The 16,889-nt window shown below is 41.8% G+C and overlaps 1 protein-coding gene across 28 annotated transcripts in view; it reads right to left on the bottom strand.

Annotated features, from left to right (window-relative positions):
- Positions 1 to 16,889, bottom strand: part of rims1b (regulating synaptic membrane exocytosis 1b) — a 92,490-nt gene that overhangs the window by 59,327 nt on the left and 16,274 nt on the right. For 25 of the 28 annotated variants that reach the window (XM_036000698.1, XM_036000704.1, XM_036000697.1 and 22 more), the window contains exons 2-4: positions 13,121 to 13,334; positions 6,070 to 6,081; positions 5,581 to 5,601 (exon numbers count right to left, since the gene is read on the bottom strand). In XM_036000698.1, the coding sequence (XP_035856591.1) occupies positions 5,581 to 5,601; positions 6,070 to 6,081; positions 13,121 to 13,334 (247 nt within the window). The remainder of the gene's footprint in view (positions 1 to 5,580; positions 5,602 to 6,069; positions 6,082 to 13,120; positions 13,335 to 16,889) is intronic. The other 3 variants (XM_036000700.1, XM_036000699.1, XM_036000701.1) reach the window with 3 other exon arrangements.

Below are 16,889 nucleotides of genomic sequence, written 5' to 3'. Positions count from 1 at the left end.
GCGCTGGGTGTAAACTGCCATCGTTCAGGGAATGATAAATCCTGAATGGTGGGAAAGAAAGACGACCGCAAAAGACATAATGCTCCATTTCCTCTAATAAGATAGTAGATCAACTTTTCAAGCAGGCCGAATGCATTCAGTGGCGAGGAAGGCTGAAAGGAAAGCAGGAGGAGAAGACTCTCTCGCTGCTCTCGGTGCTCATTACCCAACAAGTCCTCCAAATCAAACAGCAAATACTGTACGTTGCACGTTAACAGGCCTACCAAAAAGGGACACGCATAAGCGTTTCCTGATCTGGCAAAGCGAGACTAGCTTTAAATTAGTCCCTTGATAAGGTAAGAAAAAAAATATCTTAAAAAAAAGTTGAAAAACAATATTAGAAGAGAGCATTTGTGTATAGCCTGGATATAGAGGACAACAAGTTATGATTATGTAATTACCTGCGCTGGTACACTAGTAAATAATAATGAGAGCTGTTGTTAATAATGAGTAGCTGTCTTTTTTTAGGCTAACAAAGACTTCAACCTCTAACTGCAAGCGCTCTAGCAGTGCTCTACCATTTATTTTAGAATATGGAAAGTAAAACATTTCTTTCAGAGGAAGAAATAAAAGAATTGCTGATGAGAGACTGTGTCGGGTTACAGCGCCATCACGGTGATGTCAAGACTTTCTATAAATGAAGCTAAACTGGGGCTTGGTTTCAAAAGTTGTATTGCATAGCTGCATGTTTTTTGTCTCATATGACTCATTTTTTTAGTGATGTCGCCGCATTCCCAGATCTCAGCAATTATCTTGGTAAATACAATGTTATTTTTACTGATACGAATCACGGCCCAAACTTGTAACCCACAGGTGGGCTTTCACTTTCCACTCATGGCTTTTCAGTGAAGGTGATTATAATAATAATAATAATAATAATAATAATAATAATAATAATAATAATAATAGCAGCAGCAGCTATAACAGTATTACAAAGCACTTTACAAACATTAAAGACTTGTCATGAGTAGTGGTGGGAATCACGGGGTACCTTTCGATACGATACATGGCTCATGATACCGATGATATCGCGATACAGCGACTCTGCTATAATCATTACAGTATATTGCTAGACAATCCCATAATGATACATCACGATATCGGTCTAACTATGAACACAAAATGCTCCGTGAAAAGGTGAAGTGCGGGTTTTCTCTCTTTTTGTTCACTGTAAGTCCAAACTGTTAGAAAACAGCACAATTCTGCAGCACAACTTTTGTGTCTGTACATTAAAATGACACAACTATGGAGCAACTACGGGTCCAGACTTTGGACTTAAAACGTGGCTGGGACAGCTGTTATTTTTTTCTCAAACTGCTGTCCGCCATCCCGTTGAAAATCTCTTCCTCTTCGGCTAGTTAACTTCAAGTTTCCCTCATTCATATGAGGTCCAGGAACTTTGGACCAGGATGCATGATAATCTATGTCAGATTGCAGGGATCCAGGTTCCATTCAGCTCAGGATTATTTGTTCTGGGAGATGGGTCAACACATAAGAAGCTGGGTCCATACTAGTTTAATGATAGCCAGACAGATTTTTTTTAAGAGGATGGAAGAATGAAGGGGTGCCGTCAATCCAGGAGTGGGCTTGTGAGATGGCTAGGGTGGAGGCGTTTGAAAACATGTCATAGAAACGGTTTGCCAGGTTGGATGTCTACACTAGAAAATGGGGAAAGTACCTGAGCTTTCTGGAGGGCTCCTAAGCTTTGTGCTGGGGAGATACGAGTATGATGGGCTTATGGTGTTATCATTTATACATATGTTTACTTGCTTTATGGTTTATTGTCTATTTTGTTACAATGTTGTTGAATGGTCTTGAACATTTTTGTTGCTGTGTCATATTTTCTTGATTTTTGTCTGGGTGGGTGGTGATGATGGAAGGGGGAGTGGGGGGGGTGTTCATGTGAGTTAGTTTTTTATGTTGTTAAGAAATTTAAATAAAAAAAGGTTTCCCTCATTCATGTGTTCTTTTAGAGCACCTTATTTTATTGATTAAAATATCGCTATTTGGCACCGGCATATCGATTCTTGTATCGCAAGAATAGGAAAACGATATATTGCTGTGTCGATATTTTGTCCCACCCGTAGTATTGAGCATGTTGCTCTTGGTTTTTGCCAGATCCAGTCAGGGAGCTTCTATTATTAGACATACAGTTCGTAGCTGTGAAGAGATATCGTCAGCTCTGAAATCAGGCTCTGCTATAATGTTTCTCAGGCTCATAAGCACATTTGTTTGTAGCCTAGGCAATGTGTGCAATGGTGTGTTGGTGTGAGGATGGATATACGGGGAGAGAGAAAAGACATAGGGTCAGACTGATACGTAGAGTGGACAGATGAAGGGAACAAAGTGTTACAGAGGCTACTACAGAATCAGTGGTGTATGAGAAGGAGTGTGAGGAGGGGAATGGAGTGTGAGGAGGAGGAGGAGGAGGAGGAGGAAAGAGCAGCGGGTTAGTCATCTAGTACCGAGAAACATGATTTAGATTATGCAGTGCATCTTCCCTTCCAAGTAGAAAGTGCAGTGTCAGCTTGATGCCGAAGGCCTGTGTTGCTGTATCAGTGTGAATCTGAGCCCGTATGTTGTGTGTTAGTGGTAAATTGAAGGCCAAAAACTAATTTAAACCCCACAGGGTACCAAATACTTACAATTAAACGCAGAAAACAGCTGCAACCAGACTACTAAAAATCCCAAACACGTGGAATTACATTATATATGCAAAATACTTAGCTACTATAATGTGTGTGTGTTTCTGTACTGTATGTATACTGTGTTTTCGTCAAACTATAAAGACTATAAAAAGGGGTTCTGGTATAATTTGTGGCTTGTGAAGTGAGTAAAAGTGAAACTGATTCTCTTATCTTTGCCTAGATATTTACTACGAGATATTTCAGCATGTATGGCTCATTCTGAAAATATTAAATCAAGGTTTTGTGTGTGTGTGTGTGTGTGTGTATGTGTGTGTGTGTGTGTGTGTGTGTGTGTGTGTGTGTGTGTGTGTGTGTGTGTGTGTGTGTGTGTGTTAGGATGCAGCCCCTGCCTGCTATCCACTGGGAGGCAGTGCTTGTCTACAAAGGAGACACCAGCACACAGCTTCTTCACACACTTCAGAGCTAGCTTAGCCTTTTGGTGACATGCTGAAATTGATTTCAACTTGAAACTGATGGTACTTATTGATGCCTTCTGTTCACAAAGCAGCGGCCTCTGCGACGTGTAACGTTAGACAGCCAATTACCAGCCTTATTAGATCTTCAAGACCGGTCTCAAGATCACTTTTAAAAGGTCTCGTCTCGGAATCGACTGTCAGCCTTGTCTCGGTCTCAGATAAAGAGGACTCGGGATTTTATTTTAAGACCGGTCAAGACCACAACTGCAAGGATATCACTAAATTGCCTGTGTATCGTCTGATTTATGTGTCAACATCATTACAGTGACGCTAGCGAAGCTAGCTAGCTAGCTAAAGTAATCAATCTGCCTCTGTACCAAAACTCTCCAGAAGTCTCTTCACCCCTCACCCAAAGTGATTTAGCTAATATTAGCTATACATATTAGCTAGTTGTGTGTATACTGTATGTTTCAGTTGTTTGGTCTGGTCTTGGTCATGGTTGTCTCGGCCTCAACCCCTCAAAGTCTTGGTCTTGTCTCGGTCTCGATACACTCTGGTCTTGGTTACGACTTGGTCTCGGTTTAGGTGGTCTTGACTACAACACTGGTAGAAGCATGCTGCGTGCTTATTGGCTCACTGACTCTGCTGAGATTTACTCCTCAGGTATTGAAATAGGCTATTGAATGACGAGGCATTTTTCGATACTCGATACTTAAGAGGCAATTTGGTCGGTGCCTAAAAAGTACTGAATTCGGTACCCAGCCCTAGTCATGAGTTGGTTCACTCATGACGGGGTGAACGTCATTTACCGGGTTACTTAAAAGAACTGGTCTTCTCATCACTAGATGGTGCCTGGTAAGGAACAGGCTTTCAGGATATCAAGCATCTTTCTGAAAGAATTACCAAGCGAAATTGGGCTTGCTCTCCAGAGCAAACATAGCTACCTAAATTAACAGCACTTACAAATGGGATATTGAGCAGTATAGCAGCAAGTTAAAGGTACACTGTGTAGTGTTTTAAGTATTGTATTAACTAAAATCAATGTCTTCATTCATAAATATGTCCTCATTGGTGTAAAATTAGCTCTGCCAATGATCTGACTGATCCTCGTAAGCGAAGAATTTCTTATCCGTATTTACATTGGATGGACATAAAGCACTAGCCTACCCGTCTAGCTAATCCGCAACGCGTTTTGGTTCAGAGCCAGCGTCACGAGACTGAAACTAGCTGAAGCGCAAATTTGAAAGCCTGCACTGCACTTTAGTTCATAATGAAGGATCATACTTATGCCGATCCACAGGAGAAGGAATCCTCGTCGCCAAAAAAGAGAAAATTGGAAGACATGTTGTCATAGCTTCTTGGTACATAACGGCTACCGTAGTTGCAACACGCATTTGAAAAAGCGAGGCGCTAGAGAGCACTATTCGTTTGAATGCAAAATACAATTTCACCGCTAGATGGGAGAAATTCCTACACAGTGTACCTTTAAGGACAACAGGAATGTTCCCAGTTGGATTATCACCTGTGTTGTACTGTGTATTCTTCTGATTTTGTATCTGTCCAAAGTAGTTGCCCCACCATTTTTCCACCTAAAAACGCCACTGCCTACAGGTGTATACCATAAGCAGCACATCAAAAGCCTGTGTGAAGAACATGAGTCGATTTGTTTCCCTTTTCTATTCCGACTTACTATGTGCTGCCTAATCTGGGTGCATCCGCACAGTCAAACAATTAATTTCTCTTTCTGACAGTTCAAGGCCTCAGCGACATCCCAAACTAAAAACTCACTGCCATTCTCTTCACCATTCCTGGCTTTGACAGGGCTCATCAGTAACGACACGTCAGTGACATATTGCAGCGACCAAGCATTGAGGGGAATTGGTTAAGTAGACAAAGTGGAACATATACCGGGCCCCTCCCGTCTCCCCATGGCAAGGCTGGACTGGTCTCAAACACGCAGGCAGGGAAAGCATGCAGCACAGGCATGAGTGTGCATTCATTATGCATTCAGATAAATGGTCTGTAGGTACTTTCTTATATGCATGCTATCTGAAATGCCAATCTCCCAATCCCCAATTTTTGTCAAGGATTTCAACCAGTATCCATTGGCCCCCTTGCAGCACAGCCATGCCTACAGCCATAGGAAGAGGGGTCAGGATGGGTCAGAAGGGCCAGACGGCCTATATTATGGCTCATGCTCGCTCTGCCTGGCAGTTGATTTTTCAGGGTCTGCATTCATTCTCAGAATTAGAGTAGTGATGCAGGATCACCAGCTAGCTGCCCTGGGACCGCTTGACCACAATGATCTGTGAGGCGAACACTGATAGTGGGTCTGAATTCCTGTTTTGATACTGTGAATGAGCACAGACCCAAGTGTGAAAAGGGGAGACAATAGTAGTGACCCATGCAGCAAAAATCCATCACCCAGCAAACCTTACCCTGTCCTTCACTATGAGACACTTTGCAAGGGGAGGAGACAGACAACGGACACAGAGTTAGTCAGACACAGAAGCTCCCCGCCCCACACTGTACAGTAAATGCTCTGAGAAATCAAAGTTAACACAAAACCATGACCTATCAGGGACTCCCTCTGTTCAGTTAAGTCAGTAATCCATAAGTGGATTTGTACACTCACTGGCTCCGTTCCAATCCGATAGCTTGCTCTCTTGCATCTGATATTGTTGCTTTTCAACCCTTTTTTCCTTCAGCGGGGAAATGAATAGCTCTGGCCAATATGGAAAAAAACTAAACTAAGATATTCTACATCACCTGTCCAGGGTAGAAGTCAACATGCTGTAAACACACAAGAGAGATCTCAGCTCCAGATTTGAACACAGCCAGCATTTTGTTTTACCTTCAGGTGGCACAAACATCACATTCACAACACAGAGAGAAAACACACCAAAGAAAAAAAAAAAGATGCTAACCACTTTGTCCTCCTTTGTGGCATGCAGTCCGGGTAGCAGTGAGCATTGAGAAAAGTGACGGTGGGAGTAAAGCAGGAGAGGAGAGGAGAGGAGAGTAAGAAATGGAAGAACATAACAGATATAAGAAATAGAGATGCAGAGAGGGTGAATAAAGAAAAGAACAAAAGAAGAAAAGGGGGGTAAAGAGGATGTGGTGCAAATATTTGTTAATCACATTCTGCACAATTGATACACACACTTCATATTCAGGGACAGAGAGTGAGGCGGTGGGGAGAGCAGTATGGGAATGTAATGTATGTGACCACTGACTTGTTTGGCTGCAGCGACATGCATTAACACCGCTTGGCGTGACTCATGACCTGTGACAACATCAGGATGTGTCACAGCTCTTCAACACCAAGAGGAAACTGGGAGGCCAAAAGCAACATGGAGCACTTTCTTCCACAACCCTCACCGTTAATAAACGTCTGTAAACACCCCCCCCCCCCCATATTCAAATTATTTTGTATTATTAATCTGAATCTGCGAAGTAACTAAAGCCATAAAATAAACAGTGGAGTAAAATGTGCAATAGGCCTACTTGACTGAATTGTGGTCAAAGTTTAAAGTAGGAGAAAATGAAAATACTCAATTAAAAGTGTATATATATATATATATATATATATATATATATATATATATATATATATATATCCGTATTTGTTTCTGTTTTGGTATTTGTTTATTCCTGTTTAATATGTTTGTTTGTATGTACATGTATGCACCCAATCACCAAGGCAAATTGCATGTTAGTTCCACTAATGTGGCAATAAACTGCTTTCTGATTCTGATTCTAATACACTCCTATAAAAATCTCTTCAAACGTTTACAGTTAAGGGTGCTTTGTTCATGGCGTACGATGTAATGAAAGCTCTTCGATGTTGGTGAAAGGGCAACATAAAAAACGTTTTTGAATTATGATTAAGCTATGATATTTCGATCATTTTGTTTTGCTCGGGATACAAACTAATTGGTTCAAAGAGGTTGTTGTTTTTACTTCATTTTGAATGCAAACCGCTCTGTGAATGCTGTGAATAATACAGAAATGCAGTGTGATGAATGAATGCATCAATTATTTCTAATCCCTCTTTAATAATAATGATAATGACAAAGTTTGTTCATTATAATGTCAAGCAGGGGCAACACTTTGTGTTGGGATGGCATTTGCACAGCATGTTGCTGCGATGCCTTCTGCAGGGCACTGGGCAGCACTACACAGCTCTGGCATTAGGAAGTGATGAATTATTACAGTAATCTGCTTAGAAACAAATAACAGTGTATTGCCTAATATTTCAAGCCAATCATTTTGCAATTTTGCAGAGCTACCTATAGTGCTATGTACAGTATATAGTGATTTGTGACGTTATGTGAGAATTGATATTAAAGCACACTATTATTTTCAGAAAGGCTCTCATTGGAGTTCAGTCTATTTAACAAGCTCAGATAAGGCTCAGTTAGATTTCTGAGTTTGTGAAATGATGTTTAGAAATAATTTTAAAGCCTGTGGTAGTATGTGGTCCCATTGCTAACCTGTGAAAAACGTTGTAGCTGCAGTTGTTGTGCACAAAGTAGTCTATATCCTTGACGTTCCACTTCCGGGATTGCGACGTTGCCGCCAGAAATTTCGCCGGATGTCACTCTTTTAGGCTGGATGTCCGTTATGTCCGCTGCTTTCTTTGTGTTGTAATTCTAAACTCTGGTGGATTTCTGAGGACTATGGTTAACTGCTCCTCAGATCTCTGCAGGGTAAATCCAGACAGCTAGCTAGACTTTCTGTCCAATCTGAGTTCTCTGTTGCACGACTAAAACAACTTTTGAACGTACACATGTTCCACCAAAACAAGTTCCTTCCTGAGGCTATTTTGCAGAGACACCGTGGCTCTGTCTGGAGCTTAGCTCCGCCAAGACGATTGTGATTGGTTTAAAGAAATGCCAATAAACCAGAGTACGTTTTTCTCCCATCACGGAATGCTGTGTGGACCAACCAGACCCTCCTCCGCTGTGCTGTGGAGGAAGGTCTTGCAAAGCGAGACTATGCACAAATTCAAATCAACAGTAACGTTACCCAACACTAAAAGCCGAGCTTTCTGAACATATGATTGAAGTTTCAATTCCCATGTGCTTGTTTAAAAGGATTACAAAGGGCGGTAATTATTTTTGAACAAGCCCAAAATCGTATTGACCTTTGTTTGTTTTGGTACCTTTTAAGGGTACTATATATGTTGGGCTTTTTGTTGTTGGTAATTTATGTAATGATAGCTGTTGTACATACAGCATATTTATACTCCAAATAATTTGCCGTTTTTCCCGTTTATTTTAATACTGTGTTTTTGTCTTTAACCCTTGTGTTGTCCACAGGTCAATTTTGACCCGTTTGTTTTTTTTTATATCAGAAATATCGTTTTCTTTCAACCAAATTGCCCAAAAATAATGTTCTTCGCAGGTAAGATTTTGTGTGTTTTATTAAATTTTATAGCATTTGAAAAAAAACTTTCAACGGTTTCAAAACAGTATCCAGACTAAAGTTTGACAAAGACCCTTCTGTCATCAACTCAACATACTCAAATAATTCATAATTTCTGCTTTTCTTTACTCAAAAATCAAGGTATAAAAAAAAAGCGTTGAAAAAAATGACAAACACAATTTAAAAAGCGCCAAAAGCATAGAAAAAATGCGCACAAAAAAATTAGGTTTCAATTTTGATCCAGAAGGAAAACAAGGGTTAAACTAGAGGGAAAAACAGTGTGCTACTGATGTGGGGTGAATGAGCACACCGTAGGCGGGAGAAGGTTTTTATGTAATAAAAAAAGGCTCACACTTTCCTAACCTTGTTATTCTGCTTGGCCAGCTTTGACGAACCGGGACAGAGGCAAGCACCGCCGAGACCAAAAGAGCTTCACTTCTGATGCATCCCTCCCACACATTATACACACACACACACACACATACACACACACACGTGTGTGAGGAAGAGTGCTAGTATAAGTACATGTGTTCACCTATGTAAGATAGGAATGAACATACTTCCTCATTTACATCAAATGCGCGCACACACACACACACACACACACACACACACACACACACACACACGGAAGACAGAGTTGTGTTCTCTTATCCCTTGTGAGGATTTATGAATTAAATTGCTCTGCGAGTGTCGAAATTAAGATCCGTTTTGGTTGAGTGATGCAATAAATCGTGAAAGGTAACTTTAATGAATAAAGTAGTTATCATTATCAGAAATCCTTGTGAAAGGACAAGAGCTGAATGTAAACATGGCGTATGATTGAAACATTTTATTGCATTACGTCCTCGTGCCGTTAAGTAGATAACAATGGAGTCTTACTGTATGATGTGAGGGAACCAGGTATTGACTCTGTTTTGTAATTGGTGTAAACCCAGTTCATTTGACTGGACACTAACACATTCATTGATTCATTGTGTCAAAGGGACACAAAAACAGAGAAAATCTAGACATATGTTGTCACACATTGTTAGGAAAATTATAATTTGCATTCTACTGTCTTCATTCATTTTAAAACTGTTTGCATAATAATATCATATTATACTGGTTGCTCTCTCACAAGATAACATGGAGTCATTGGCTATCTTGTCTGGGGCCCGAGGACAGAACATGCGTCTCTCTAACCAGATAAAGGGGACGCCATCGAGTCTGACCAGACAGATGAGATGACATCTAAACTGACAAGATAGACAACTGACGACATCAAACTCTGTTATGATTGTATTTCACACATAAATAAGCTACTGTTTGAGGCTTACGTTAGTCACTTTCTGTACTTATGCTGTGAGTGCTGTAAACTGACCCTACTGGCAAGTAAACAAACTTTGATATAACTTCAGCGGTTCCATCTATTCTTTGATAATGTAAATTATTCTAACACATTAAAAACAATGATTAAGTTATACAATGTTTCATAATAAGATACTTTTAATTGTTATTTGCCTGTTGTGAGTTATGTATATGTGTGAATGTATATAATAATTACGGTTTACCATGCCACGATAGAAATCATTGATAAATGTATTACTACTCAAATGTATAATTAAACTTGTTAAAATGTACATTTTTGTGTTATTTCGTTTTTGTAAAAATATCCTGTCACAATAAATGCATTCATATCGCCATTGGGTATTTATCATCAGAGGCTTTGGAATCTGACGGTCAAAATGACCGCTCACGGCAATTCTAGTAGTTATGGGAAATCCGGCACTTCTAGTGTTAACATAAATATACCTTAAATCGCCTTTTCTTTTGACTGTGTTAACTTTTTTAGGCCCCTGAAATTTCACTTTTAAGTGACGCTAAGTACCATCTCATGGAAAGAAATTCCATATTAAACGCTCCTTATTTTGATTATATAAAAAGGCCATACTGATTGTTGTTTTTTGGAGCACATTTCCTTTCAAAAAAAATTATTTATAGACTGCATTTACATCACGCTAGTCTCATCTCTGTATTTCCATGCAACAGCCTGTCTGCTGTGAAAGCAATATCACTGGCTTTACCAACAGGGATACTATCTTTATCCCCAGTTCTCACTGGTCTTTGAGTTCTGCATACGTGTGTGCCAGTGTGAGTTCAGGCCCGGCTGGGCTAGGCAGATCCTGAACAGATTGGGGACCAGCAGGCCAAGGATGCAGGGCCCATATAGTCAGGTATGATACCCAGGAGGAGGTCATCTCTCTTGGGTTGTAGCCCATAAAATGCTTGGATGGAGGGTCGGGTCTTAAAATAGTGCAAACAGGTTTATGGATGGATGCCACACTGATCCAACCTGGATCAAATGAATGGTTATAAATTAGTGATACGGTGTGGGCCTTGTGTTTTATAATAGCGTGGCCTCTGCAGCCTGTAGCATAGAGGTAACGCTGCTCATCAAGGGCGTAACTTTGGGTTCAACATTGGGGTGGGGTGTTGAGATCTCCAACTATCTAGGCAGGTCCCGGGACATGTCTGCATGTATTTTATGAAAAGCAACAAAAACATTTTGTTTTGATTATTGGGAAGGTTCTAATCCCCCCCATCCCCCCGTAAATTACGCCTATGCTGCTCATGGTACGTGTCCACTGTGGCATTTTTTGACGGCAGGGATCGGCCCGCTTCCCAGCATTGGTTGTTGGTTTGCTCGCCACTAGCAGTTATCGGTTTCTCTTCAATGATCACTGACAAGCAAAGAAAACTGGCTCCACCCTCCTACAACTCCGATGGCTGCACCTGATTGGACGAACGCTTCACGTGGGCTGTCAGGTCCTGAATTTCAAAACAGGCCAACATGGCGGCTCGTTTGGAGACTCTCTCTTATTTTACGGAAATAGTTCACCGAAATGTGTTTCTGAAAACATTTTGTGCGAGAAATAAGCTACGTAGTTGCTGAATCTGTCTTCATTTTAGATCGACATTGGTCAGTTTGAAAGATTTTCGTGAGTTTTCGTGAGGCGGCGAGTCGAGCTGGATGCCCCTGATTTGCATAAAATAACCTGGACCTCTGAACTTTATGCAAATGAGCGGGCAACTCGACGCCCCGTTTCTCGAAAGTCGTCGCAAAGCTAGCAGAATATATTTGCACGGCTGCTCACATAGACGTTGAATGGGGAGCGTGGAAATGAGGCTTGCCAGTGGACAGGTACTATCAGTGGCTCCAGTGCATTGTGGGTTTAAGTTCAAGACAAAAGCCCATTGACTTGATCCCTTGACTTTTTTTCTACAAGATGGAGTAACTTTGGACATTTGTGTTCCCCATGGGTTGATCTTAGTTTTCCTCTTGCGCCTCCAATACTTGTTTTATGACTAAATACTTAAAAAAAAATTCCCATCAGTCACAGCTGTACTTTGTGTTTGGTTAGCAAATGTTAACATGATTGCCTGCTCAGCAAAGATTGTAAACATGATCTACCAAACATCAGCATGGTAGCATTTTCATTGTGAGCATGTTAGCTTGCTGACATAGCATTTATCTTTAAAGCACAAACGTGGATCCTCACAGCACCGCTCGCATGGCTGTAGACTCTTGTTTATATCACAGCTGTCCCACCTTCGCTGCCACTCTCGACTATGTTGGTTAATGAGCAGTACAATATAAATGTTTAACGGCAACAGAATCAAACCACCTTTAATGATGGCTCTACTGTCTGTCTGTAGCCTCCGTATGTTCCACAACTCGTATTTTCCTAAATATTTGTTACATTTTTTTAACCGCTGTCGGCACACCGACCATAGTTACTTGCGGCAAAGTTAAACACCTATACTTGCCAGCAACAAATGGAAGCTGTGTTTTTTTCAAGATGTTTCGAAGAAAATGTGGATGGTGCAGCAATTCAGCGATTCATCTTGGAGGTTGAAAAACATAATAGAAACCACAGATCTTTTCTCTCGAGGACAACGCCAGAAAAGACAGAGCATGGAGTGTAACTGCAGGAGTGCTTGGAGTGGAGGGTAGACACTAGCTTAATAAACACGTGATTGTTCTGTAAAGTACTTGTAGAGTCAATATAATCTGCGAGTCGGGCACGCAAGACGCTCCGCTTCTGAGACGCTCCCGGTGTGGTATGGACCGTGACGGAAGACGGAACAAAACCGGAACGCAGCACAGACGCGCGCGCCCAGTGGAGAATCGGAGTAATATCCAACATGGCGCTGGATGGCTGCAGTGCAGTCACAGGAGACACAGGACAACACAGATGCCGTTAACTGGCGTGCTGTCGCGTTCCAAGTAAGCTAAGGTGCGACCATTTATAACCATTCCACAACACTACAGCCTCAGACTTGACAAAATGAGCCTTGAAGGGCCTAAGACCGGTGCCAAGACATTCTTCCAATACACTTTGGCCTCACCAAAGTGTGACCAGGAAGCAACGAAGCAGACAGTAACAAACACAGAAGCAGAAGGACCAACAGTACATCTATAGCGGGAATGAGATGAGTGTGAGAGGGAGAAAGAAAGAAAGCAAAAAGGGGGGGGGGGGGGGGGTAAGGGGGCAGGTTTCTCACATTGTTGGAGCGCAGAGAGACCCGCCCTCCACAGCGAGCGCAGAATTTGGTCTGGCAGTAGGAGCAGAGGTGGCCGCAGCCGTCGGCGAACTTGGTCTTGCGGCAGATGCCGCAGGTGGGCGCGTCGTCCTTCAGCTGGGTCTGCTGACGCCGCGTCTCCACGCCGATGCGACGCACCTCCTGTTTGTAGCTCTCAAACTGCTGGTGCAGTGTTCTGCGGGGAGAGAAAAGTGGAAGATGTGCCCATCAGTGGTACATCATGCATTCACAACCTTGTTGTACTTGATCAACTTTAACCTCCAGACACACTCTTCCTGTGTAACTATCCTTACATTCATGAAAAACAAAAACTGAATAACTGAATAATTTTCCAAATAAATGAATCTAACGGACACAAAAGTGATGTTATGCACGCACAAGTTTGAGAACAACATTTCAGTTCCAGCGAAAAATAACTGGCAATTAGAGCGCCACTTGAAAGGTGCCTTTCAAAACAAAATCCCTGCACGCAATTAGATGAAACTTCAGCTCAGTTTTGCTCTCTGTGGCTCACAGCCTTTTTCCCCTCCCTGCTTTCTGGGATGCCTATGATGGAAAAAAAACAGAGTGTGAATTGCAAATCAGGCCATGTGAAAACCCCCACAGTGTTGTAACAACAGAACTGTCAAAGGAATACTGCATTAGCATAGCATGGCTCTCGTGTAGGGGGACCCAGACAGCATTTTGATTACCAGGCTGAGTGAGGGAGAAAGATAGAGAGGAGAGAAGATGGCTTCATTCACAACGTTGCAGCCAATTTGCCTATTTGTAAAAGCAGACCAACTTTAGTTAAGTCTCTGTCAGCACACTGACTTTAGAGTTGTGTCTGTGAGCCATCTGTCAAAAGAACTCATCAAGACAGTGGCGTGCACTGGCATTCAAACTTTTGCACATTTGCTGGGGTAAAAATGAGCAATTCCTGCTGAATCTGTTGAAAAGAAAGATGTATGAGTGGAAGGCCCGGTGATTAGCACGACACTGAACGCCTCCCGCACACTTGTCTCGCTTTGCCAAACCTTCCTCCACAGCGCTGCGGGATTGTCTGGATTTACCTAGACTTTCCACACACTGATTAAAGGAGAATTCCGGCCAATTTTTACGTTAATCTTGATCGCTATAGATATGCGAGCAGCTAGCAGCTAACAGGCCAAGCTACCCACCGGCAGGATCAAGACAAGGGTAGGTGAATTTAAACAATGTCTGAGTTGAAAACGCATCTTGTTGTCACGATAGGGCCCTGTTCATGTGGCACAGACATATTAATTGCATTTTGTGTCTGTTAAGAGGCACAAAGGCACTCCTAAACTTGCCCAGACAACTGCCATTTTAGCTCAGTGGACGCTCATAGAGGTAGCTGCAGCAACTCCAGTTTGCTAGGACTGATCCAGGTCGGGGGGTTTTTCTATCGAAAGTACTAAGATTAACGTAAAAACTGGGGTTGGAGTGAGAAAATCCGCAAAATTCCTGAACTATACAAAACAAAAGGCCATCACACGTTCAAAGATCCCAAAGTAAGATTAAAATTCCTTGTTTTGTCCGAACAAGAGTCCAAAAAAAAAAACAAAGACATTCAGGTTACACTGTAAACTAGATCACCTGGACATGTCCTCCCGTCTGTAATGCTCAGCTGCTGGGCAGGAAACAGGTAGAGAACATAACACCTGATCTGTTGTCAGCAGCTTTTGGTGGTTGAAAAAAAATCAAACCGATAACAGTCCTCCAACATGACCTATGAGTCCAGGGAGGATGCAGTGTCTTTACTGAATGCTTTTGAGTTAAAAAAAAAAGGCTCTGTCTTTGCCTTTACTGAAAAACTAGCTGTCCAAACGAAAAGTTATGTAACAAACAACAAAGTATACAGTCTCCATGAAAAGAATCTTTCAAATGCCAAACAGAAACTGTCCAAGAAATGAGTAGACAAAAGCTAATTGTACATTCCTCTTCACTAGTGCGTTTCTTGCTGTCTCTGAATAGAGGCAGCAGACTGTGCCACCATACAGAGCTGGAACAGGGAGGTGGCTGCTGGACTGGGACACATTTGGCCAATCAGCTGACACGGGGAAATGGTTGGATCAGGAACGACGGTTTTGTGACGTGGAATGTTGAATGAAATGTGAACAAAACAAAATGGAATCATAAAGGAATATTTTCTGGAAAAAGAAGAAGAAAAAATATATCCTTTTGTGTCCTACACAGCCTGGGTACCTTTAGGCTGATATTTTGAATATTATCAAATCTTATATGCATTTTTCTCAAATATTTGGTATGTAATGTTTAAGTTCCAATGCTGAAGTTTTGTAAAGCCTGAAGGGGACTTTACAACAAGCCGTAATAACCTAGGGGCTCAACATCAAAGCATCTGTGCCATCTATAATGCAGAGCCAGGACACTTTAAAGTTCAGTCAAATAAGTTAACATAATGAAGATCATCACTGTACCATGAGTGCATCGTTTTATACCATTACACCTTCTGATCTCTTTATCCTCACCAGTTTTGTCTGTGCTTGACGGAGGAAGACATGTTTAAGCTTTGAACAGATAACATACATACTGTGATAAAGCATCCAGTAGCATCTTGTATAACTGTAGTCATCCAGACAGACAGACAGACGCAGTGTCTGCACATGCATTTATACTCAAGAGAATTAGAATGGTGCATGTTTTCACTCACAAATGTTTCAAGTAGGCTTTGCTTTCGACTAATAGTCAAAAAGAATGACAAATGGACAGTGGAGTTGACACAAACCTCAGCTAAACTGATCCGTACGTAATTTCGAATGGAAAAAACAACATGATACCGTCGCGGCAGCAACGTCATAAACATGACCTCTGACCCGGAGAAGCTATCTATCGTGCCAATGGGAGTCCAGAGGCTGAGCCAAGCCCAGGCACCATGGGAACAGCTGTCAGAAACAGAGGGTGCACAGCCGGTTGCCGTGGTAACGTGGGAGCGTCAAGCACTGGGTGTCAGGGGGTGTCAGTGCACCAGCTGTTCCTGTTCTTAGAGCCATGGTTTCATCAGTATTTCCTCCACTTCCACACATTAAGCAGACATGCACTGTTAAAGCTGCACGAGATGACTTTTTTTAAATATGAAAATAAATCTGTGTTCTCAGCCTAAATCAGAATAGAGTCTGAGTCAGCACACAGTTCCCATATCCGTTGTAATTTCTACCTATATTGCATATTGTGAATGCTACCTTTTGTTAAACTTAACCATGACTCGGCAGGGGATACATGAGTGACCCCAGCCATACGGATGAAAATGGAACCACTGTGTGAAGACACAGGGAAGAGACGTCCTCTCAAGTAGAGACATGCTGTCTGTGTTCACTCTACTGTGTGTTCATCGATTACAGGCCAGAGCCTGCTGCCTCCCCAGGGGTCAGCCACCATGACTATGATCCCAAGGGGAAGACAGACTCTTTCTTTGGTCAATTTCACTCAAAAAACGATATTTGGAACCGATATGCATACACATTGAAAATAAAAATCTTTAAGTCAAAATTAAGATTTTGGAATGTTACAGCACCAGACAGCAGACAGACAAAGTTAGCAACTAGCTAATGATCATAGTGGAACATTTAGCATCTAAAGAGCCAGATATTTGTCTAAGGAATCTGTAAAGACCAAAATTTGCACTTATATTAACTGGACAGTAGTCTAGCATTGCTAGACCTACCTCCACAGCGCTGCGGAGGAGGGTCTGGCGAATCCACACAGCATTCCG

This window comes from Sander lucioperca, chromosome 4, assembly GCF_008315115.2.
Source record: "Sander lucioperca isolate FBNREF2018 chromosome 4, SLUC_FBN_1.2, whole genome shotgun sequence".
Taxonomy (NCBI): Eukaryota; Metazoa; Chordata; class Actinopteri; order Perciformes; family Percidae; genus Sander; species Sander lucioperca.
Note: the sequence above shows the minus strand (reverse complement) of the source record. Positions and strands in the feature narration are given on the sequence as shown.